This window comes from Pan troglodytes, chromosome 6 (assembly GCF_028858775.2).
Source record: "Pan troglodytes isolate AG18354 chromosome 6, NHGRI_mPanTro3-v2.0_pri, whole genome shotgun sequence".
In the NCBI taxonomy this organism is placed as follows: domain Eukaryota; kingdom Metazoa; phylum Chordata; class Mammalia; order Primates; family Hominidae; genus Pan; species Pan troglodytes.
This window is the reverse complement of record NC_072404.2, coordinates 86294022-86318724: the sequence shown is the minus strand read 5'-3', so window position 1 is coordinate 86318724 and position 24703 is coordinate 86294022. Positions and strand designations below refer to the sequence as shown.

Sequence of the window (24703 nt, the reverse complement as noted above, 5' to 3'; positions counted from 1 at the left end):
CAGTTCCACCCTTTCCTGCGGCACCACCACCCTTTTTATATTGCTGAATTCCAACCTCCCTGGGGCGGAACGTGGAGGTCCTGTTTCTTACGGACTTGGCTGCCACAGTCCAGGAGCATTTGAAGGCACAATGCAGGGGCTCAGATTGGCACAGAATTCTTTTGTGAAATATCAGTGCCACAGATTGTAACAGATAGCTTCATGCACACTCTGCATTTTATTGGTTTGTTTGGAAAATGTTGGCCATTGAATTATTCATAGATTTATTTCAAATAGTTTGGAAATTGTTGTACTTTTGAAAACATGCTGTTCCTGTAGTTTTTTGATGAGAGTTATAGTTGTTATATATACATAAAGATAATTTTCTTTTCATTTTTAAGAGACGATTCTTTTTATCCTAAATATTTTATTATCTTTAAATTTGTTTCTGTATTATTATATGTGCCCCTGAAGCGAGCACTCTTTTTATCTATGATACTTCCATAATAATCTCTTCTATTTATAGCTATTGGTAGTTCCCCACCAGAAAAAAACATAATTCTGGTGATAGAAATTTTTATTTGCTGTTTAGGTTTGTGACTGAATTGTGAGAATTCAGTTGTGATTTTTAACATGTCTCAGATATATATACTAACACGTCTAATATATACTATCTATTTTATTGGTTTATTTTGAAAAACATGGATATGGAATTATTTAAATATTATTTTATTTATTGAAATATTTATTAAATATATTTATTTATTTAAATATTATTATTACTTTAAATATTATTTTAAATATTTTGGAAATACTGGTATTTTTGAATAGATGCTGTTTCTATAAAGCTGTGTGATGGGTGTTATAACTGTTATATACACATACATATAATTTTGTTTTCCTTTTTAAGAGAGCATTCTTTTCATCCTAAATCTTTTACCTTTCAATCTTTGTATCTATTATTACACATGCTGCTGAAGGGAGCATGGTTTTTATCTATGATACTTAGCTAACATATATATTACATTTATGGCTATGTAGTAGTTCCCCTAAATTCTTGTAAAAATAAATTTTTATTTGATATTTCATATATGTTTGAAATGTGAGAATTCAGATGTAATTTTTTACCTTGTTTTGGCATGTTTGTATGTTACTTTAAAGAGGATGTGTGTTCTAAAGGAGGACATGAGCTGTGTGTTTTCAAGAGAACAATAGAGTGCATCTCTTGGGGAAACATAATAAAAATGAACTTTTCTCACCTTCACAGCAATTGTGATTATATTGGTCTGGATTGATTATTTGCTGCCCAGTGATATTTTTCCTTAATGGGGTTGTGGTTATTTGAACATATTTATTAGCTCTGGAAGATAATTCTGTGCTGTTTTTTATGTAGAAAAAAACATAAGGCTGGGTGCAGTGCTCACACCTACAATCCCTGCAGTTTTGCAGGTCATGGTGGGAGGTTCACCTGAGGCCAGGAGTTTGAGGCCAGCCTCAGCAACATAGCATCTACATCTATTTTTAATTTTTATTTTTTAAAGAAAAACAATAGAAGAGAAGGCTCAAGCTACAGGGTTTTTTTGTTTGTTTGTTTGTTTTGGAGACAGAGTCTTGCTCTGTCTCCCAGGCTGGAGTGCAGTGGCACAACCTCGGCTCCCTGCAACTTTCACCTCTGGGTTCAAACAAATTCTCCTGCCTCAGCCTCCCAAGCAGCTGGGACTACAGGCACCCGTCTGTACATCCGACTAACTTTTGTAAAAATAGTAGAGACAAGGTTTCACCATGTTGGCCAGGCTGGTCTCGAACTCCTGACTTCAAGTGATCCACCCACCTCGGCCTCCCAAAGTGCTGGGATTACAGGCATGAGCTACTGCGCCCAGATGCCAAGCTAGAGTTTTAAGGCAGGAAATGAGAGAAAGATATTGAGAGAGGAAAACCACGTGGTAAGAAAACTCTAAAGGTGGCCGGGCGTGGTGGCTCACGCCCATGATCCCAGCAGGAGTTTGAGACCAGCCTGGCCAACATGGCAAAACCCTGTCTCTACTAAAAATACAAAAATTAGGCAGGCGTGGTGGTGCACGCCTATAATCCCAGCTATTTGGGAGGCTGAGGCAAGAGAATCACTAGCAGAGATTGTGTCTCCTCACCCCCTCTCAAAAAAAAAAAAAAAAAGAAAGTTCCTTCAGCAGTTAAAGCTGTGAAAGACAGGCACTCTGCCATGCAATTCTTTGTGATTTTTCTTTTTTCTTTTTGGAGTTGGGGTCTTGCGCTGTCACCCAGACTGGGGTGCAGTGGTGTGGTCATAGCTCACTGCGGCCTCAGACTCAAGCTCAAGCGATCCTCTTACCTTGCCTTTCAAATTGCTGGGATTATAAGCATGAGCCACTGCATCTGGCCTGTGTGACACAATTCTGTTTTTTGTCTTTTTTGGGGGGGGGGATGGAGTCTCGCTCTGTTACCCAGGCTGGAGTGCGGTGGCATGATCTTGGCTCAATGCAAGCTCCGCCTCCTGGGTTCACGCCATTCTCCTGCCTCAGCCTCCCGAGTAGCTGGGACTACAGGCGCCCGCCACCATGCCTGGCTAATTTTTTGTATTTTTAGTAGAGACGGGGTTTCACTGTGTGAGCCAGGATGGTCTCGATCTCCTGACCTCGTGATCTGCCCGCCTTGGCCTCCCAAAGTGCTAGGATTACAGGCATGAGCCACCGCGCCCAGCCTATGTGATGCAATTCTGATGTCAACTCCCTGATGTTACCTCAAATGCCACAGGTTAAGGCCACCAGCCCCCACCAGGCTGCCCTCGCTTTAGACACACCTGCAGGCTTGGGTGTCCTCAGACCACATGTACTTCTCACCAACTGGCTGCAAATTTGGAGGTTCCCACCATACCCTCAAGTTCGATAACTCACTAAAACAATTCACAGAATGCAGAAAAGCATGACACTTTCTTTCTCTTTTTTTTTTTTTTTTTTTTTTTGAGACGGAGTCTTGCTCTGTCGCCCAGGCTGGAGTACAGTGGCCACCATGCTTGGCTAATTTTTGTATCTGTATTAGAGACGGGGTTTCGCCATGTTGGCCAGGCTGGTCTTGAACTCCTGACCTCAGGTGATCCACCCGCCTTGGCATCCCAAAATGCTGGGATTATAGGCATAGCCACCATGCCCGGTCGACTTCTAGAGTTTCAATAACAGAGATGTGATTCAAGAAGGGAGACATATTTTGTAGATGGCAGGAGCTTCATGAAAAGAAGCCAATGAAGGGCAGGACGTGTAGCTGTCTACCTACAGGAAACCAGCCAGGAGCCTCCCCACAGGGACTTCAGCACAGATGGCCAGGAAAATCTGCATTAACCTGACCTCTGGACCTAAGAGAGGACAAGGCCTTGACCATTTCTACAGACTCACAAGATGCAATCTCTGTGGTCCATGCCCGTGGTGTGATCTGGGAAACGGGGGGCCTTCTAAATGCCAACAACAAGGAAGTCAAATGTGCAACAAACAGAAATACCGGCATTGACGTGGGCCATGGAGAGGCCTAAACAGATGACTGCAGTTCACTGCTAAGGTCATCAAAGGGGTGACTCTGAAATAATAAATTTCAGATGCCATGGCCCAAATAGCTGCATGAGGTGGGGAAGTCCTCCACATGCCTCTGCTTCCTTCAGTACCTGTTTATGAAATAAGCCGAGGTACTTCCCTGGGGAATTTCCTTTCTCTTTCTTTCGAGACGGAGTCTTGCTCTGTCACCCAGGCTAGAGTGCAGTGGTGCAATCTCAGCTCAATGTAACCTCTCCCTCCTGGGTTTTAGCAATTCTCCTGCATCAGACTTCTGAGTAGCTGAGATTACAGGTGCATGCCACCATGCCCAGCTAATATTTGTATTTTTAGTAGAGACAGGGTTTCACCATCTAGGCCAGGCTGGTCTTGAACTCCTGACCTCGTGATCCACCCGTCTTGGCCTCCCAAAGTGCTGGGATTACAGGTGTGAGCCATCACGCCCGGACTTTTTTTTTATTTTTTGGGACGACGTTTCACTCTTGTTGCCCACGCTGGAGTGCAATGGCACGATCTCAGCTCACTGCCACCTCCTCCTCCCAGGTTCACGCGATTATCCTGCCTCAGCCTCTCGAGTAGCTGGGATTACAGGCACCCAACACCAAACCCAGCTAACTTATTATATTTTTAGTAGAGATGGGATGTCACCATGTTGGCCAGGATGGTCTTGAACCCCTGACCTCTAATGATCCACCTGAATTGGTTTCCCAAAATGTTGGGATTACAGGCACAAGCCACTGTGCCCAGCCCCTCCCATACCTCTTTTGGTCAAGGCAGCACAATTCAGAAGAATCTTGCCAGGGAAGACTGGTAAATGGACGTCGACGTGATGCCTATGGCTCCTGGTGGATTTAGATACCTCCTGGTGCTTATTGATATCTTTACCAGTTGCACGGGGGCTTTTCCATGCCAGACTGAAAACGCAGGAGATCAATGATCAACCTTCAACTATTTACTAGCAGAACACTGAGGGGACTGTGCGGTCACCAATACCTCCTATTGCACTTGGATAAACACCTCCCAGGAAATACAGATGAATAGAAAGGACATAGTCAAACAAGCAGAATGGCTGCATTCCTTCAACCAGAAGTGCCATTAGTCTGTTTTCACACTGCTATAAAGAACTATGAGAAACTGGGTAATTTATGAAGAAAAGAGGTTTAATTGACTCACAGTTCTGCTGGCTGTAAAGGAAGCATGGCTGGGGAGGCCTCAGGAAACTGACAATCACGGCAGAAGGCGAAGGGGAAGCAGGCACGTCTGGCCATGTTGGAGCAGGAGAGACAGAGAGAGTGAAGTGGGAGGGCTGCACGCTTTTAAACAACCAGATCCCACAAGCGCTCACTCAATATCACGAGAACAGCAAGGGGGAAGTCGGCCCCCATGAGCCAATCACCTCCCACCAGGTCCCTCCCACAACACTGGGAATTACAATTTGACATGAGATTTCGGTGTGGATACAGAGCTGAACCATGTCAAGGGTAGTTCAACCACTGAGATTGATTGATTGATTGATTGACTGAGATGGAGTCCTGCTCTGTTACCTAGGCTGGAGTGCAGTGGCACAATCTTGGCTCACTGCAACCTCTGCCTCCCGGGTTCAAGCGATTCTCCTGCCTCAGCCTCCCGAGTAGCTGGGACTACAGCACATGCCACCATGCCTAGCTAATTTTGTATTTTTAGTAGAGACAGGGCTTCACCATGTTTGCCAGGCTGGTCTTGAACACCTGACCTCGTGATCACCCTGCCTCGGCTTTTCTTTTGCTGGAATTACAGGCGTGAGCCACTGCACCCGGCCAACAACTGAGATTTAGAAGGCAGTCGAGTCCACTATACCGCACCTCACCTGGTTTCTTCCTCTGTTGGGGCCCCTCGTGGCCACTGTTCTGTTACTTTTTGGTCCTATTTATTTAAATGGATGGTGAGCTGTTTGTCCTCCAGGCTCCAACACTTCCACCTTCAGCTTGTATTACGACAATACCAGCCTTTCAAGCTACTCCGGGTGACCCCAGAACTCATTTGAACTCAGAAGCCCAAGAGTTTCATTCCTTTCACTTTAGGGGACTCAGTGCCCTGATCAGCATGAAGTCGAAGCAGAAGCACGACCTCCATCCCTAATCCCTCAAGAATGAGGAGTGGAAGGTGTTGGCAGGAGGGTGGCGGTGAAGTTTGTAGATCTGTAACTGCATCAGACCAAATCTGGTTCAACTTTTTTTTTTTTTTTTTTTTGACGGAGTTTCACTCTTGTCACCCAGGCTGGAGTGCAATGGTATGAACTCAGCTCACTGCAACCTCCACCTCCTAGGTTCAAGTGATTCTGCTGCCTCAGCCTCCAGATAGCTGGGATTATAAGGGTGCACCACCACACCTGGCTAATATTTATATTTTTAGTAGAGATGGGGTTTTATCATTTTGGCCAGGCTGGTCTTGAAGTCCTGACCTCCACCTGCCTTGGCCTCCCAAAGTGCTGGGATTACAGGCGTGAGTCACTACACCCGGCTCAGTTCAACTTTTATGTAATGAGGTTGTCAGTTGTTTTTCAATTGCCATGGACCCACAGGTTGAAGGGCATGTACCCTGTGCATGCCCAGGTTAACCAAGCATGCAACCACGGAGTGGAAACTAAAAGCTCGGCCTGAAGAGCTGAGACTGATTTAAGAACTGGACACTCCATGGCAGGAGCCAGGATCCAATCAGATTGAGTTTTGCTGTCACCCCATGGCAGGATCCAGTCAGATCACACCTCCCAGCATTACTTTATTGCAAGATCCAATCAAATCACAACTGATTACCCTATGTTTATAAAACCTGACATAGCCCCCAGCTGGGTAAGGGAGATTTGAGTATTTCTTCTTGTGTTCTTGCTAGCTGACTTACAAAAAAGCTTTAAAAAAAAAAGGCCACGTGTGGTGGCTCATGCCTGTAATCCTAGCACTTTGGGAGGCTGAGGCAGGCAGATCACTTGAGGTCAGGGGTGCAAGACCAGCCTGGCCAACATGGTGAAACCCTATCTCTACTAAAAATACAAAAATTAGCTGGTCATGGTGACACATACCTATAATCCCAGCTACTTGGGAGACTGAGGCAGGACAATCACTTGAACCCAGGAGGTAGAGGTTGCAGTGAGCCAAGATCACACCACTGCACTCCAGCCTGGGCGACAGAGTGAGAAGACTCTGTCTAAAAAAAGAAAAGTTAAAATTAGCACCAAATGCTTTAGGAGTAAAAAAAGTTTTTAGCTGCATATGTTTAAGTAACTTTTTAGATTGTAAAAAATACACATCCAAAATGGAAAGGCACAAAGAAGAGAGCAAAAAGTGCATGAGATCTCACATCCAAGGATAACCGCTGAGAACATGAAAGTGCTGACTCTTCCAGCCTTTATACTATACACATTTAGGCCGTTGTTTTGTTTTTATAAAACCGTAATCATATAATACAGATAGTTTTATAATCTGGTTTTTAAACACAACAATTACATAACATTTAGCTGTTTCTTTTGCATTCAGATTCATAAGGGTTCCAGTAACTCATTTATCAGAAAACCGAGAGAAATAGTCTCATTAAAATATAAGTACATAAGGCAGGCATGGTGGCTCACGCCTATAATCCCAGCACTTTGAGAGGCCGAGGTGGGCGGATCACCTGAGGTCAGGAATTCGAGACCAGCCTGGCCAGCCTGGACAACATGATGAAACCCCGTCTCTGCTAAACATACAAAAATGAGCCAGGTGTGGTGGTGTGCGCCTGTAATCCCAGCTATTCAGAAGGCTGAGGCAGGTGAATCGCTTAAACTCGGGAGGTGGAGGTTGCAGTGAATCGAGATCGTGCCACTGCACTCCAGCCAGGGCGCCAAAGTGAGACTCCATCTCAAAAAAAGATAAAAATTAAAAATAAAAATAAAAAATATATATGTATATATATTTTTCCAGACAGGGTCTTACTCTGTCTCCCAGTCTGAAATACAGTGGCGTAATCATAGCTCACTGCAGTCTCAAGTTTCTGGGCTCAAGTGAATCTCCCACTTCAGCTTCCCAAGTAGCTGGAACTACGGGTGGATGCCACCATGCCCAGTCAATTTTTTTTTTAATTTTTCATAGAAACAGAGTCTCACTATGTTGCCCAGTCCTAATAAACACTATGTGATGAAAAGAAAAAAGTAAATCACCCTAAAGTTAAGTCTTTAATGTTAAGTCTTTAACGAGAAATGCAAATAAAGCATTTCTCAATAGATTATGGCAAGAGAATCAACTGAAGAATAAACATCTTTAGTAAATCTTTTGCTCATGTGCATTAACCAATACTCTTGAAAACCAGGATTAATTTACTGTACCTTCTTAATATTCCTTTGAAATTCCTTATGGCGCACAGGTAGTGTAGAAAATAACTGCTTCACGCTGACTGTGGTCCCTCTGTGGGGGAAGGGGGTTTTCTGGATGATTTTCCTATCGTGATCAAACACCAGTCGAGTCCCAACCTTCGCCGATGCGTGGCAGGTAGAAATGGTGACATCGCTGTGAGAGAATACCAGGCGTGGTGTGTTCAGTGAGAGACCCGTGATGTTGAGCATTGACTATGCTTTTCTTCACTTGCTTTTCTCTCAAAACTTTCTTAAAAAGCTGATGATCCCTCTGAGATAACCAAGATCTAAACGGTTGAGGAGTCATCATAAAATCTAAGGTTTGGCATCTAAAAGACAGTGAGACAGAGAGCACTAAACATGCTTTGTTTTGATAAAAGCTTTGATTTCATTTTCCAGGTTGAATTGCAAAACCATAAATGATCTCAAGGTTTATTTATTCACAAATAGAGATTTGTTTTGTTATTACTCTTCAAATAAAATTGTTTTAAAGAATTTTTTAAAGAACTAAAAAAATTTTTTTAATTTTTAAAGAATCCAAAAGATATTATAATTAAAATGTATATGTAGGGCAGGGTGCGGTGGCTCATGCCTGGAATTCCAGCACTTTGGGAGGCCAAGGAGCGCAGATCACTTGAGGCCTGGAGTTCCAGACCAGCCTGGGCAACATGGCAAAACCCCATCTCTACTAAAAATACAAAAATTAGCCAGGAGTGGTGGTGCACGCTATAGTCCCAGCTCTTCAGGAGGCTGAGGCACGAGAATCACTTGAACCTGGGAGGCAGAGATTGCAGTGAGCTGAGACTGTGCCACTGCACTCCAGCCTGGGTGACACAGTGAGACTCTGTCTAAAAAAAAAAAAAAAAAAAAAAAAAAAAAAAATATATATATATATATATATATATATATATATATACACACACACACATATATATACACACACACATATACACACACACATATATATGTGTATATATGTATACACATATATATATGTGTATATATATTTAAATATAATTATAAAAATTTAGTATCTGGGCTATAATTAAATAGTGCTTTGGTGAAATGTTTCCCTAAAATTTGATGATGAAAAGCAATGATAACTATCATTTATTACCTATATGTTATGTTAAAATTGAGAAGTTACTGTTCTAACAAGGTTAACCTTTTTTTTTAACAATACTATTTGCTTCATTTCATTCATTTATTTCCCACATTTCAGAAGTACTAGGACTTAGATTGGCAGTGAGACAAAACAGAATTCAGAAGCTAGAAGCTGAGATACCGAGATAGAAAATTGTAAATAATAACGATTCCAATTAACTTTCTGAGAGGTTTTTCTAAGGGGTCAAGTGAATGGATAAAAACATTGTATCACCTCAGTGCACACAGTGAGCTCAGAGCTTCCCCCTGAAAGCCGAAAGTTTCAACCTCAGTTAGGTCGGCAAACTCTTGAATCTTACATGTGTGATGTTTCAGAGCTGAAAGAGACTGTAAAGTAAGGACTAAGATACCTCAAGTGCTAAAACAACGGATATACATGATATCTAGTAACTGGCTGAAAAAACTGTTTTTGCGTTTCCCAAGACAGTGTTACTCAAAATTCTGAGACATGTGGCCCAATTATTTTATAATAGGATTAGAAAAAGTCAACTTACTTAAGCCTTCCAAGTTTTCTTCTTCTACCCCACATCCACTGTCTGAAACTTCAATGAGATCCACTCCATAGTCCTTAAGCTTTAGATCTAGAAAGTTTAAATATTTATGTATTTATTAAAAATGGACCCATGCTAGAATGGCATGAACCCGGGGGTCGGAGCTTGCAGTGAGCCGAGATCGCGCCACTGCTCTCCAGCCTGGGAGACAGTGAGACTCCGTCTCAAAAAGAAAAAAAAAAAAAAAAAATGAACCCATGCTATAAGCTTTTATATTGATATTATTTATAATATATGCAAATTGAAGAGTCATAACTATACCTTTAGTTAAACGTACGAGTATCATTTTGTATATTTCATTTTTATAAAGCCCTTTCTGGCCATTACTAGCCCAGATTAAATAGTTTAGCTTTTTCTTTCCTCTTTTTTTTTTTTTTGTCCATAGGCTAGTCAAATGAAGCAGTTGGAGTGGAGAAGGAACAAAAAAATCTGTAACTGGTTGTGATCAATTAGTGGTTAACACCGTTGCACTTTGACCAGCCTTTTCTTTTTTTTTTTTTTTTTTTTTTTTGAGACGGAGTCTTGCTCTGTCTCCCAGGTTGGAGTGCAGTGGCGCGATCTCGGCTCACTGCAAGCTCCGCCTCCCGGGTTCACGCCATTCTCCTGCCTCAGCCTCCCAAGTAGCTGGGACTACAGGCGCCCGCCAACACGCCCGGCTAATTTTTTGTATTTTTAGTAGAAACGGGGTTTCACTGTGTTAGCCAAGATGGTCTCGATCTCCTGACCTCGTGATCTGCCCGTCTCGGCCTCCCAAAGTGCTAGGATTACAGGCGTGAGCCACCGCGCCCGGCCCAGCCTTTTCTTTTGAAAGAAATAATTTTAACATACCCAGTAAGGAGAAAGGGGGGCAGGCGCGGTTGTTCATGCCTGTAATTCCAGCACTTTGGGAGGCCAAAGTGAGCAGATCACCTGAGGTCAGGAGTTCCAGACTAGCCTGACCAACGTGGAGAAACCCTGTCTCTACTAAAAATACAAAATTAGCCAGGTGTGGTGGTGCATGCCTGTAATCCCAGCTGCTCGTAAGGCTGAGGCAGAATTGCTTGAACCCGGGAGGCGGAGGTTGCGGTGAGCCGAGATCGTGCCGTTGCACTATAGCCTGGGCAACAAGAGCGAAACTCCATCTCAAAAAAAAAAAAAAAAAAAGACAACTGGTTCTGGAATCAGACTTCCTGGATCCTATTTTATTAGCTTTATAATCTCAAAAAAAAGAAATTTCCTGTTCCTTAATTTCCTCATCTGTAAAATGAAGATAATAAGTTCTATCTCATAAAGTTACTCAGCTGATTAATAATTTTTTAGGTTTATTTTATTGTGTTATTTTCTTTTTTTTTCTTGTTTTTTTTTTTGTGATGGAGTTTTGCTCTTGTCACCCAGGCTGGAATGCAGTGGCATGATCTGATCTTGGCTCACTGCAACCTCCACCTCCGAAGTTCAAGCAATTCTCCTCCCTCAGCCTCCCGAGGAGCTGAGATTACAGCCATGCACCATCACATCTGGCTAATTTTTGTATTTTTAGTAGAGACAGGGTTTTACCATGTTGGTTAGGCTGGTCTTGAACTCCTGACCTCAAATGATCAGCCCTGCTCTGCCTCCCAAAGTGCTGGGATTATAGATGTGAGCCACTACTCCACGCCTATTTTATTTTATTGAGACGGAGTCTTGCTCTGTCCCAGGCTGGTGTGCAGTGGCACGATCTCGGCTCACTGCAACCTCTGCCTCCCGGGTTCAAGCAATTCTCATGCCTCAGCCTCCCAAGTAGCTGGGATTACAGGCTTCTGCCACCAGGTCCGGCTAATTTTTATATTTTTAGTAGAGACAGAGTTTCACCATTTTGGACAGGCTGGTCTCAAACTGCTGACCTCAGGTATCCACCCACCTTGGCCTCCCAAAGTGCTGGGATTACAGGTGTGAGCCACCACATCCGGCCTGCTTTATTTTTTTAATAGAGATGAGGTCTCACCATGTTGGCCAGGTTGGTCTTGAACTCTGGCTTCAAGCAATCCCCCCACCTTGGCCTCTCAAAGGGCTAGGATTACAGGTGTGAAACACCATGCCCAGCTATTCTGCAAATTAAATGAGATATTTCTGTGCAATTCTTAGCATAACACCTGCCTGGCACACCATAAGAACACAATAAAAGCTGTTGTTATTATTACTACCTAGCTAAGTACTAGGCACATAATAGGTGCTAACTTTAACTTAAAAATAATAATTTATTACTACATCAACACTTGATAGTCTTATTTCAATAACAAATGTTTCTTGACTACAACAACACACACTAATCATTTCTTGTGGCTTAAAACTCTCCCAAACTTACCAATATTAGTGGCACCAGCATCCAGACTGTTTTCTACTAACTCCTTCACTGCAGTGCTTAGACTCAGTACCACTGGCCCAGAGCAAATCTGATGGACTGACTTCCGATCAATAGGTTTGATGGCCTTAGCAGGTTCTGTACTAAAGAAATGTTACAAGAAACAAAGCAAGTATTCAGCTATATATTTTCATCCTGATTTTAACTGTGGGAAATGACTCAACACTGTAAATAGTTTATAGGTCTAATCTGTTCATTTATTATATTAACAAATACATTTATTATATCCAGAAATAGAAACACTGTTTTACAATCCTTAAACATGTACCCAAAATACTTCTGGATAGATACTTCAAATTCAACAGATCCTTACTATCTAGGATCCACTTGGAGAAAACATACATTGTATCTCTCAAATTACCAAAATCTTTGGCAACAATGGTGTCTTCTTTCTTGAAAACTGAAAGCATGGCCTGGTGGGGTGGCTCATGCCTGTAATCGGCTAATTTTTGTATTTTTTTTTAGTAGAGATGGGGTTTCACCACGTCGGGCAGGCTGGTCTTGAACTCCTGACCTCAAGTGATCCACCCGCCTCGGCCTCCCAAAGTGCTGGGATTACAGGCATGAGCCACTGCACCCGGCCCACCTGGATAACTTCTAAAAATATTTTATAGAGATTAGATGTTGGTATGTTTTATTTTGTTTTGCTTTTTTTGAGACAGAGCCTCGCTCTGTCGTCCAGGCTGGAGTGCAGTGGTGTGATCTCAGCTCACTGCAACCTCCGCCTCCCGGGTTCAAGCAATTCTCCTGCCTCAGCCTCCCAAGTAGCTGAAATTACAGGCGCCCACCACCATGCCTGGCTAATTTTTGTATTTTTAGTAGAGATGGCGTTTCACCATGCTGGCCAGGCTGGTCTCGAACTCCTGACCTCAAGTGATCCACCTGCCTTGGCCTCCCAAAGTGCTGGGATTACAGACGTGAGCTGCCACACCTGTCTGAACCTAGATTCTGTTCTTGCAGTGTGAAGTTCCTGAATGTTGGGAGCAGAGGTGCGATGTGATCAGGTTTAGAACCTGGTCCTGGCTGGGTGCAGTGGCTCACACCTGTAATCCCAGCACTTTGGGAGGCCAAGGTGGGTGGATCACCCGACGTCAGGAGTTGGAGACCAGCCTGGTCAACATGGTGAAACCCTGTCTACTAAAAATACAAAAAAATTAGCCAGGCACGGTGGCGCACGTTTATAGTCTCAGCTACCTGGGAGGCTGAGGCAGGAGAATCGTTTGAACCTGAAGCTGGAGGTTGCAGTGAGCCGAGATCACACCACTGCACTCCAGCCTAGGCAACAGAGTGAGACTCTATCTTAAAAAAAAAAAAAGAACAAAGAACCTGGTCCCTCTGGATACTGAGAGGGGAATGGGCGACGGGCAGGAGTGGACGTGGAGAGTTCAGCTAGAGAGGAGCCACGGACATCCCAGCGGGAGACCAAGGTGGCTCTTGCTTGGGGATTGCAGGGATGATGGAGAGAAATGGGTGGCTTAGACACTCCAGGGAGGTAAAGCGATCGCTGGAAGTGAGAGTGAGGGAGGGGTGCTTCCTGCCTGTGCCCACCTGCTGCCATCCGAATTCCTTTGATGTTTGGCCTGCTGAGTCATCTGCAAGTCATTACCCCGCAACAGTTGCTGTTTTTCCTTTTAACAATGCATTTGTTTCGAACCATTGAGCCATTATGTTCCTGGCCAATGGATTTTGTGGTGTTTCCCCAACTACACAGTCCTGGGGAATATTTTAAATGCCATTTAATAAAAAGTTCTGCACATTGCCGTTCCCGTGACATGTTCTGCTCAAAGCCGTCACGAGCTGGTATTCAAGGGGATGGGGTTCGGCTGAGGACCCTTTTAGGTGTGACTGTGCTGGGCAGAACGCCCTGGCATGGCTCCCCAGGGCCTGATGGGACTGTGCCTGTGCTGGGCAGTGCCCCCTCCCTTGGGTTCTTTTTTTTTTTTCTTCAGATGGAGTCTCGCTGTGTTGCCCAGGCTGGAGTGCAGTGGTGTGATCTCAGCTCACTACAACCTCTGCCTCCCAGATTCAAGCGATTCTCCTGCCTCAGCCTCCCGAGTAGCTGGGACTACAGGCACGAGCCACCGCATCTGGCTATTTTTTGTATTTTTAGTAGACACGGGGTTTTGCCATGGTGCCCAGGCTGGTCTCAAACTTCTGAGCTCAAGTGATCCACTTGCCTCAGCCACCCAAAGTGCTGGGATTACAGGTGTGAGCCACCATGCCCAGTCTTGTCTTTCAAAAATATTAACGATGTATTAATGTTCTTGTGGAACACACCTGCCGTTGAGATGACATCCCCAGAACCCCTTTTCCTGGGGCCTTGCCGTAAAGCAAACTGTGGTGGTGCACTCACTTGCAAAGCACAGAAGACCCCAATTTTTGCATTCACGCCCAGGCCACATCAGAAACTGGGCATGGCCTCTTCCCTCTGCCTTATCTCCCAATTCCTGCGGCCACCTCCTGCATATTTCTGGAATCCAACTCTTCCTCTCCAATCCTCTTTGTCTGCCCTGGTTCAGATCTGGTTCTTCCCAGCCCACAATCCCTGCTACCACCCCTTGGCCACCATGGGTGCCACTGCAGAACAGGACCGTATACACCCCTGGTCTCTCTGAGTAGCTCTCTCTCCTCCTCTCTCCTTCTTCCCTCTTTTTAAAAAAACTTTTTAGAGATGGGGTCTTGCTGTGTTGCCCAAGCTGGTCTTGAACTCTTAGGCTCAAGAGATCCTCCTGCCTTGGCCTCCTTCTTCCATTTGCCCTTCAAAATTCAGCTCAAGGCCGGGCATGGTGGCTGTCACCTGTAATCCCAGCACTTTGGGAGGCTGAGGTGGGAGGATCTGTTGAACTCAGGAATTTAAGACCAGCCTGGCCAACATGGTGAAATCCTGTCTCTACTAAAAATACAAAAAAATTAGCCAGGCATGATGGCAGGTGCCTGTAATCCCAGCTACTTGGGAGGCTCAGGCAGGAGAATCACTTGAACCCGGGAGGTGGAGGTTGCAGTGAGCCAAGATCATGCCACTGCACTCCAGCCTGGGCAACAGAGCAAGATTCCATCTCAAAAGAAAAGAAAAGAAAAGAAAAAAAGAGTCAGCTCAGAAATAATCCCAGGGACCAGGCGTGGTGGCTCATACCTGTAATCCCAGCACTTTGGGAGGCCAAGGCAGATGGATCACCTGAGGTCAGGAGTTCGAGACCAGCCTGGCTAACACGGTGAAATTTCATCTCTACTAAAAATACAAAAATTAGCCGGGTGTAGCGGCAGGCGCCTGTAATCCCAGCTACTCCAGAGGCTGAGACAGTAGAATTGCTTGAACCCAGGAGGCAGAGGTTGCAGTGACCTGAGATCGCACTGTTGCACTCCAGCCTGGGCAACAAGAGCAAAACTCGGTCTCAAAAAAAAAAAAAGAAAAAGAAAAGAAAGAAAGAACCCCTAGGAAGCCCCCTTGGCTCTCAGTGGGGGCCAGTAGCCTCCCCTGGGCTCCTGGACTATGATTCAGTCTTTACACCCTAGGTTCCAAGATCTGTTTAGAGGGTGTTTCCAAAGTCAAGTTCCAGGCGGCTCCTGAGGGTGACGGCAGCTCCTCAGTGGGCTCAGAGAGGCTGTGCAGAAGGGAGGGGCAGCTGCAGGCTCGCATGGGAAGTCCCTGGCACTGCGCCTGGCATCAGCACGGATTGTGACAGTAAGAACAAACACAGAAGGGCCCCAGGACATGCAAAAGCCTGTGGCCAACATGGCGAAACCCCATCTCTATTGAAAGTACAAAAATTAGCTGGGTGTGGTGGCAGGCACCTGTGATCCCAGCGACTCAGGAGACCAAGGCTCGAGAATCACTTTAACCTGGGAAGTGGAGGTTGCGGTGAGCAGAGATCGCGCCACAGCACTCCAGCCTGGGCAACAGAGTGAGACTCCACGTTAAAAAAAAAAAAAAGCCGTGGCAATCCTGCTCCTAGCTGGTCCTTGAACCCGGGGAGGATTAATTCATCTTTTCACACAGCAAACACCAATGGCCCCCTCCTTCTCCCTGTCATACCCCTCCGGGGCCGGGCCCCTAGCCAACTGTCTTGGGTCTGGATAGGACAGCGTGAGACAATCTCTGCTGAAGGGTCACTGACAGGGAGGTGGTCTTTTAACTCTTGTCTTTTTTTTTTTTTTTTTTTTGAGTTGGAGTCTCGCTGTGTCGTCCAAGCTGCAGTGCAGTGGCATGATCTCGGCTCACTGCAACCTCCGTTTCCCAGGTTCAAGTGATTCTCCTGCCTCAGCCTGCCAAGTAGCTGGGATTACAGGCACCCACCACCACACCAGGCTAATTTTTGTATTTTTAGCAGAGACAGGGTTTCACCATGTTGGCCAGGCTGCTCTCAAACCCCTGACCTCAAGTGATCCGCCTGCCCTGGCCTCCCAAAGTTGGGATTACAGGCATGAGACACCAAGCCCCTCTGTTAACTCTCTCTCAGTTCCAGGCAGAGGGACCTGGGCTCCACCGTGGTGGGGTTTTTTTGTTTGTTTGTGTGTTTTGTTTTGTTTTGGAGACGGAGTCTTGCTCTGTCACCCAAACTGGAGGGCAGTGGCAAGATCTCAGCTCACTGCAACCTCCACCTTCTGGGTTCAAGTGATTCTCCTGCTTCAGCCTCCCGAGTAGCTGGGATTACAGGCCCCCACCACCATGCCCTGCTAATTTTTGTATTTTTGGTAGAGACAGGGTTTTGCCACATTGGCCAGGCTGGTCTCTAACTCCTGACCTTAAGTGATCTGCCCACCTCAGCCTCCCAAAGTCCTGGGATTACAGGTGTGAGCCACTGCACCTGGCCTGTTCGTTCAAGACAGGGTCTCACTTCACCCTGGGGATGGGAGGTGGTGGGGGAGGAGGGGAGAGCTTCAGAGGCCGGGACCACCCTGGGCAGGGCCAAGCCCCAGGCAGCTCCTCTGGGGCCCTCCCATGGATGTGGAGTGGGGGTGCCCGTCAAGAGCAGCAGCCCATGGCCTGGCCCTGCTCTGAGAATCCCCTCAGATGTCTCCAGCCACTTGGCCTGTGCCACCACCCCTCATCCCCCTGAGCAATTGCTCTCCAGACACCAGACCTGGGCCGGGGATGCTGGTTTAGGGGCCCTGGTTCCTAAATGTCACAAGCCAAAAGAGCAGGAGAAGGTGGCTTAGCAGGGCACATGGGGCAGGGGTCACAGGCCTCCAGGAGGGGCAGCAGTAGCCGGGGGGCAGGGGGCTCAATCACCAGCAGCCTGAGGACCCAGGGCACCAGGAGCCCCGCAGAGGGGCTCAGTTTGTGTCTTTGCAGGGCTGGGAGCTCTGCAAGGCCTGGGAAGCGGGGAAGGACCTGGCAGGTTGGCATTGAAAAGAGTGGCTGCAGGGGATGGGGCGGGGCATGGAGCTGGAAGGCTGAGCCAGGGTGAGGCAGCGGGGAGGGCAGAGGGTGGACCTGGAGAGTGGGTGAGAGGGCAGAAGGGGGCTGGGCGGAGCGGGGTGCTGTTCCAGCCTCACCACGCCCTGCCTTCCCGGCTTCCCCTGGGCCTGGTCTTCCTGAGGTCACCCCGCCTCCTCCTGTGTCCGGACAGTCCTGACCTGGACACACTGCCTGCTTCCCCATCCCGGCTCCACCCCGATGTTGGCAGGCCACTTGACCTCCTGTGCCTCAGTTTCCTCATCTGTAAGAGCGGGTGGGAGCCACTTCTCCTGCTCCCTGCCTAATACTGACGAGACTGGGTCTGAACTCGGCCCCCGAGTTTCCTGCCAGATCTGCCCGTGGTGGGTGACAGGGGCCTAGACTTTGGGGAAGCTGCCCCCTCCCACCTTGACTAAGATCCCGCCTCCCCAAGGTGCCCACCTGCTCCTCCTGGGCCTTGCCCGGCCCCAGCGGGGGTGAGCACTGTTGCTGACTCTACAGTGGAAGGAGCCCGGGCTTGCAAAGGGGAGGACCGGGGCCGGGGGACCCCTCCCTGGAAAGATGCTAGAGAGAGCATCCCTGGTCCCAGCAATGCCTCCACCCCAAGCACAGCCCCAGTCCCAGGGCTCCGGTGGGGACCACCCACCGATAGGGTCCAGGGCCAGGGAGGGGTGCGTTGCAGAAGGGCTGCTGGTGGCAGCCGTGGTCATGGCCCACCTGCAGCACGGGGGCGCCTCCGCTGCCCGCCATGGGTCATCACAGGGCAGCTGGTCCAGAGACAGGGGCAGCGTCATGTAGTGGCCATCGGTCAGCAGCTGTGGGGAGGCCGGAATGTCAGCCAGTGTCTCCGGGTTCTGGAAGCCCCTGGAGGCTGCAGGATGAGAGAACAGATGGAGGTGGGAGGGGAGAAAGCAGCTTTGTCCTTATGAGTGGGGGTTCTGTGTTCGCCCAGTCTCCAGCCCTGACCCCCCATGCCACCTCCTCCCTCAGGGCCCCCAGAGATAGTCCAGACCCAGTCGACTTTGTTACCCCTGAAGGGGAGCTTCCCTCTGGCCTTTTGTCCCCACCCAGAGCCAGGAGTGGGCAGCAGCGGGCAGTCCCAACCTGCCCAGCCCCAGCCCCAGCCCCATCGCAGTGCACCAGCCCTGCCCCACAGGAGGCCACATCCTCCCAGGTCGCAGCCTCGGTTCCCTGTCCAAAGGAAGAACTACTTGGATTCAGAGAAAGGGTTGCAGAGCCCTTGACAGCTGACAAACCCACCACTTGCACTACTCCCGGGATTTGGTGTTCACTACGTGTGTATTTTTCAATACACATATTACCCCTTTAGATAAAGCCCAATTCATCCACACCTACTCTCCCAAAGGCCCCCACAGGGGCTCAATCATTGAAGGCGCTTGCTGGTGAGGGGCTCCTAGGGCCCACCACTCTCCTCAGCCGTCACCCTCACCCAGGACCCACAGCAGTCCCTGCACCATTGCTGAAGGCCACCACGAGCCAGACGGTATCGCTGGCGCTGGCAAGCCCATCGAAGACACAGCGCAGCTGCTCCAGGGAGAAGGTGGTGGCTGTGACCTTCCCTTCCAGGTCCCAAGCTGTTATCTGTGGTGTGCAGGGCACCAGCTCTGTGGCCACGGGGGACAAAAGGTGAGCCACGGAGACGGGCGTGGGGGTCCCTGGGGCTACCTCTCCCAATCGGAGGGGGGCGGGCGCCCAGGGTCCAATCACTCCAGCAGGGCCCCCAGCCCCTTGGGTCTGGCTGGACGCGTCCATCCGGGACCCCCACTCACCCAGGCTCAGGCTGGGCCAGAGACAGTTCAATGCCAGGAGGAGCATCTGCAGCCCTAGGTGAGGCTGCCCCCAGGGTAGCCCCATGACAGCCGCCAGCACCCGGGAGGCTCAGGGGCTGGTCTGGCTGCTTCGGGCTGTACCCCACCCCCCAACAGCTTGGCCCTGGAGAAGCTGGTTAATCAGGCTGCCCCAGGGGCTGGAAAGACCTGCAAATGTAAGTGCACCCCACCCCCTTCCTCCCAGGCCAGCCCACAACAGGGAGGAGCTGGGGGGACTCTGGTGGGAGGCAGGCCAGTATCCAGCCCCACTGCCAGGGCCAAGGGAGAGGGGCCAATGGAACCCCAGATGCCAGCCAGGCCATCCCAGAGCCTGGATTGGGGCCCCTCCCAGTCTCTCCGCCCTGGGGAGGAGGGTCTGGCTTTTGGAAACAGGCTCAGGACCACATGCCTGAGATTCCTGTGCCCCAGGTGCCAGGAGCCTCCCTCTGCCTTCTGTCCCCACCCAGAGTCAGGAGTGGGGAGTAGCAGGCAGCCCCAACCTGCCCAGCCCCATCCCCATCACAGCACGCTGGCCCTGCCCCCCACGAGGCCACATCCTCCCAGTTCGCAGCCTCGGTTCCCTGTCCACAGGAAGAAGAACTTGGATTCAGAGAAAGGGCTGCAGATCCCTTGACAGCTGACAAGCCCGCCACTTAAACACTACTCCCGGTATTTGGCACTCACTATGTGTGTATTTTTCAAGACATAACTCACATACCTTCACAACCTTCACAGCTCAGTGGCTTAAATATATATATGTCACCCAGGGAGGTCAGTTCACAGCTAACTGGAGCCTCAAACTCCCAGGTTCAGTTAATCCTCCCACCTCAGCCTTCCCAGTAGCTGGAACCACAGGCACACAACACCATGCTCCGGCTAATTTTTAAAATTTATTTAATTAATTTTTTTTTAAGATGGAGTCTCCTTTGTCGTCCAGGCTGGAGTGCAGTGGCGTGATCTGGGCTCACTGCAACCTCCGCCTCCTGGGTTCAAGCGATTCTCCTGCCTCAGCCTCCCAAGTAGCTGGGATTACAGGCACATGCCCCATGCCCAGCTAATTTTTGTATTTTTAGTAGGGACGGGGTTTCACCACGTTGGCTTGGCTGGTCTCAAATTCCTGATCTCAAGTGATCCACCCGCCTTGGCCTCCCAAAGTGCTGGGATTACAGGCGTGTGCCACCTTGCCTGGCACCCCCGCCAATTATTTTTTTTGTTTTTTTTGAAACGGAGTTTTCACTCTTGTTGCCCAGGCTGGAGTACAATGGCTCGATCTTGGCTCACTGCAACCTCCACCTCCTGGGTTCAAGTGATTCTCCTGCCTCAGCCTCCTGAGTAGCTGGGATTACAGGCATGTGCCACCACACCTGTCTAATTTTGTATTTTTAGTACAGACAGGGTTTCTCCACGTTGGTGAGGCTGGTCTCAAACTCCTGACCTCAGGTGATCCACCCACCTCAGCCTCCCAAAGCGCTGGGATTGCAGGTGTGAGCCACTGCGCCCGGCTGGCCGATTTTTAAAAATGTATTTTTTATAGAAACAGGATCTTGCTATGTTGCCCAGGCTGATCTCTAACTCCTGGGAGGATCAAGCAAATCTCCTGCCTTGGCCTCCTAAAGTATTGGGGTTACAGGCGTGAGCCACCGTGCCTGGCTATTTTTTTTTTTTTTTTTTTTTTTTTTTGAGACATGCAGTCTCACCCTGTCGCCCAGGCTGGAGTGCAATGGCGTGATCTCTGCTCACTGCAACCTCCACCTCCTGGGTTCAAGCAATTCTTCTGCCTCAGCCTCCCTAGTAGCTGGGACTACAGGCACCCACCACCATGCCCAGCTAATTTTTGTATTTTTAGTAGAGATGAGGTTTCACCATCTTGGCCAGGCTGGTCTCGAACGCCTGACCTCACCATCTACCTGCCTCGGCCTCCCAAAGTGCTGGGATTACAGGCATGAGCCACTGTGCCCAGCTGCTAATTTTTAAAAATATAGTTTTTGAGGCTGGGTGTAGTGACTTACGGCGGTAATCCCAGCATTTTGGGAGGCCGAGGTGGGCAGGTCACTTGAGGTCATGAGTTTGAGACCAGCCTGGCGAACACGGTGAAACCCCGTCTCGACTAAAATTACAAAAATTAGCCGGGTGTGGTGGAACGTGCTTGTAATCCCAAGTACTCGGGAGGCTGAGGCAGGAGAATGACTTGAACCCGGGAGGCGGAGGTTGCAGTGAGCTGAGATCGCACCACTGCACTACAGCGTGGATGACAGAGTGAGACTCTGTCTCAAAAAAATATAATAAAAATATATTTCTTGTAGAGACAGGGTCTCACTGTGTTGCCCAGCCTGGTCTTGAACTCCTGGCTCAAGGGATCCTCCTGCCTCAGCCTCCCAAAGTGCCCAGATTACAGGCATGAGCCACAGCGCCCAACAGCTTTTAGTATATCAACAAGGTTGTGCAACCATCACCAATTCCAGAACCTTCTTACTTCCCCAAAACGAAACACTACACCCATTAAACGGTAACTCTCCATTCTCCCCTGTCCCCAGTAACGACTAAGCTACTTCTTGTTTCCATGGTTTTGCCCGTAATGGACATTTCATAGGATGCAGTCACACAACATGTGACCTTTTGTGTCTGGCTTTTGTTACTTTTTCAAGGTTCCTCCTCGACTGTGATTGCTTCATTCCTTTTCACAGTTGAGTAATATTCCATCCTGTGAACGTATCACACTTTCATTCATCAGTGGATGCAGAATTTGGTTTTTTCCACTGTGGGGCTACTGTAAATAATGCTGCCATGAGCATCTGTGCGCAGGCTTCTGTGGGCACATTTTCAATTCTCTTGAGAATGTACCTAGGAGTGGAACTGTGGTCATATGCTAATGCTGCTTTTTGAGGTTCTGTTTGCCAAAGTGGCTGCATTTTACATTCCCAGTAGCAGTGGATGAGGGTCCCATTTCTCGACATCCTCTCCAACACTGCTTTTTGTTTTAGTATAGCCATCGTAATGGGTGTAGTGTGGCATCTCATGGTTTTGTTTTTATATATATTTTTTGAGATGGAGTCTTGCTCTGTCGCCAGGCTGGAGTACAGTGGCGTGATCTCAGCTCACTGCAACCTCTGCCTTCCGGGTTTAAGCAATTCTCCTGCCTCAGCCTCCCAAGTTAGCTGGAATTGTAGGTGCACACCACCACGCCCAGCTAATTTTTGTATTTTTAGTAGAGGGGGTTTCACCACGTTGGCCAGGCTGGTCTCGAACTCCTGACCTTAGGTGATCCACCCACCTCGGCCTCACAAAGTGCTGGGATTACAGGCATAAGCCACTCCACCCGGCCTATTGCTGAGTTCTATGGGTTCTTTATATATTCTGGATACTAGATCCTTATCAGGTATGCAATTTGAAAATATTTTCTCCTATCCTCATCCTTAGAATCCTTTCAAGGAGAAGCACCCAAGGCACCCCTGGTGCTGGCCTGGGGGGCAGCCCTGTCTTCACACCCACACCACGGGCTCCCACCCTCCTCGCCAGCTATCCTGCCTTCCTGGAAGGCTCGTCCCCAACCTTCTCTGCAGCCATCGAAGACACAGCGCAGCTGCTCCAGGGAGAAGGTGGTGGCTGTGACCTTCCCTTCCAGGTCCCAAGCTGTTATCTGTGGTGTGTAGGGCACCAGCTCTGTGGCCACGGGGGACAAAAGGTGAGCCACGGATACGGGCGTGGGGGTCCCTGGGGCTGCCTCTCCCAATCGGAGGGGGGCGGGCGCCAGGATCGAATCACTCCAGCAGGGCCCCCAGCCCCTTGGGTCTGGCTGCAGCCACAAAGTCCCTATTCATGTCTCAGTGCAGACACCACTGCTCCAGCCTTCCGTGGTCACCTGGTCTAACACAGCCCCCGGTCCCTGCCTGTCACACTCTGACTCTCAGGAGCTCCTGACCCCACCCGGCAGGGTGCTGGAAGGTGATGGCCTCTCCTCCTCCCTCGAGGCTATGTGAGCTCCAGGCTGCCCTCCCTGTACCTACAGCAGGTCCCCAGAAAAGAGCAGCAGACACTCGGCCCGGACTCAGCCTCTGCCCTCCGCTGCAGAAGCAGAGTCCAGTGTGGCGCCTGGCCTCCTGCCACCTGGTCAGGGCCCCATCCACCCCCGGGGCGCATGGTGGCACTCACCTTGCGGCCCTGGGCGTTGTCTGGAAGGTAGCACTGGCGGGGAAACCCTCTGGCAGTGAACGGCTTTCCGGGACTGGGGTGCTCAGGGCCCTGCGGGAGGAACAGACACCAGGATAGGGTGCTCCGAGAGCCCGCACAGGGACAGGCCCCTGCACAGCTCCAGCTCCTCCCCCGCTCCGAGATGCCAACCCCGAATGTTCCTGAATTTCCCTCTGAGCTGTGGAGAAGTGCAGGGAAACCAGGGGAAAGGCTCATGGTTCAACAAGACAAAAAGATGCCTCCATCCACCACAGGTGGACCTTGGCTGGCAGCCAGTGCCCGCTGCCTGCTGCCCCCTGTTATCTTCCCACCCTGCCCCAGGCCCTACGATCCACCTTGGCTCAAGACAGGAGACCGAAAGGGCTAGGGCCTGTCTGAGTCTCCTCTGGGACTCTGGGGCCTTGTGCGTGGGCTCCTGACACCCACACGCCTGGCCCTGCCACTCCCAACCCAAGGTTCCTCGACGCACACCCTGCTGTGGCCCCGCTTCTCCAGCCCCTCCGCAGGGTTTCTCCCACTGAACTGCCTGCCCTTCTGCCCAGAACAAGTCCAGCTAAGATGGCTCCTCCTCTAGGAAGGCTTCCTTGGTTCGGGAAAGAGTGGAGGGCCAGCCTTTTGCTGCCACAGCCCTAAGAGCTTACCCTAAGCCCCGGCACTGCCTCCCCATTCCTGGCCCTCCATGGCCCTGGCCTTAGGGGACCTGGGGGCCTGAGCTTGGCCACATGGGCATCCTCAGCCTTGATCCAGGGGCAGACTGCTGGGACGTGGGCGGGGTGGGAAGAGGAGTGGCCAGGAGTGGGAGACTCAAGAAGGCCCCTCGCCTGGATGCCATGGGGAATGCTGTAAACTATGAGGATGGTCCCGCAGTCCTCGTGGCTGGGGAGCGACATCTGGAACCGTAATACCTCCATCTTTCCCTGGGGCTGGGTCCCCATCTTCTCTCCATAGATGGTTTTGCAGGAGGGACACTGCAGACTTCCATCCTGAGAGAGGCAGACGCAACCCACTGAGCTGTCAGTCTGAGAACACCCAAGACCGTCACCTCCACCGTCAGATGGTAAAGGGCCCCGGGAATGGGCTGGCCACCATCCCAGGGAGTTGCTGGCAGCCTCCTGCCCGGAAACTGGCTTCCAACAGCTTCCCTGGAAAGCTTTGTTTTGCACCAGCAACTCATGCCATTTTTGTTAAGGGACATGCTATCAGGAGACAGGTGGCGAGTGGGAAAACTCGGATCCTGAGCAGAAATCTCCACGGGTGAATCGCATTTGCAGTCGGATAGACAGCCTTGCAGCGTCTGATCTGC

The 24703-nt window shown here is 49.2% G+C and overlaps 1 protein-coding gene across 25 annotated transcripts in view; it reads right to left on the bottom strand.

Annotated features, from left to right (window-relative positions):
• LOC747633 (probable E3 ubiquitin-protein ligase DTX2) overlaps positions 1-24703 on the bottom strand; it is a 147841-nt gene that overhangs the window by 87151 nt on the left and 35987 nt on the right. For 4 of the 25 annotated variants that reach the window (XR_010158554.1, XR_010158555.1, XR_008536440.2 and 1 more), the window contains exons 8-15: positions 24042-24383; positions 23362-23451; positions 18101-18198; positions 11929-12068; positions 9552-9638; positions 9272-9374; positions 7867-8047; positions 4707-4793 (exon numbers count right to left, since the gene is read on the bottom strand). Coding sequence is in view for 5 of the 25 variants with exons in the window: in XM_063814582.1 (XP_063670652.1) it covers positions 6627-6713; positions 7867-8047; positions 9272-9374; positions 9552-9638; positions 11929-12068; positions 18101-18198; positions 23362-23451; positions 24042-24383 (1128 nt within the window). In the remaining 20 variants the exon portion in view is untranslated. Of the gene's footprint in view, positions 1-4706; positions 4794-6588; positions 6714-7866; positions 8223-9271; positions 9385-9551; positions 9639-11928; positions 12069-18100; positions 18199-23361; positions 23452-24041; positions 24384-24703 lie in introns of those variants that run through there. The other 21 variants (XR_010158553.1, XR_008536434.2, XM_054655852.2 and 18 more) reach the window with 17 other exon arrangements.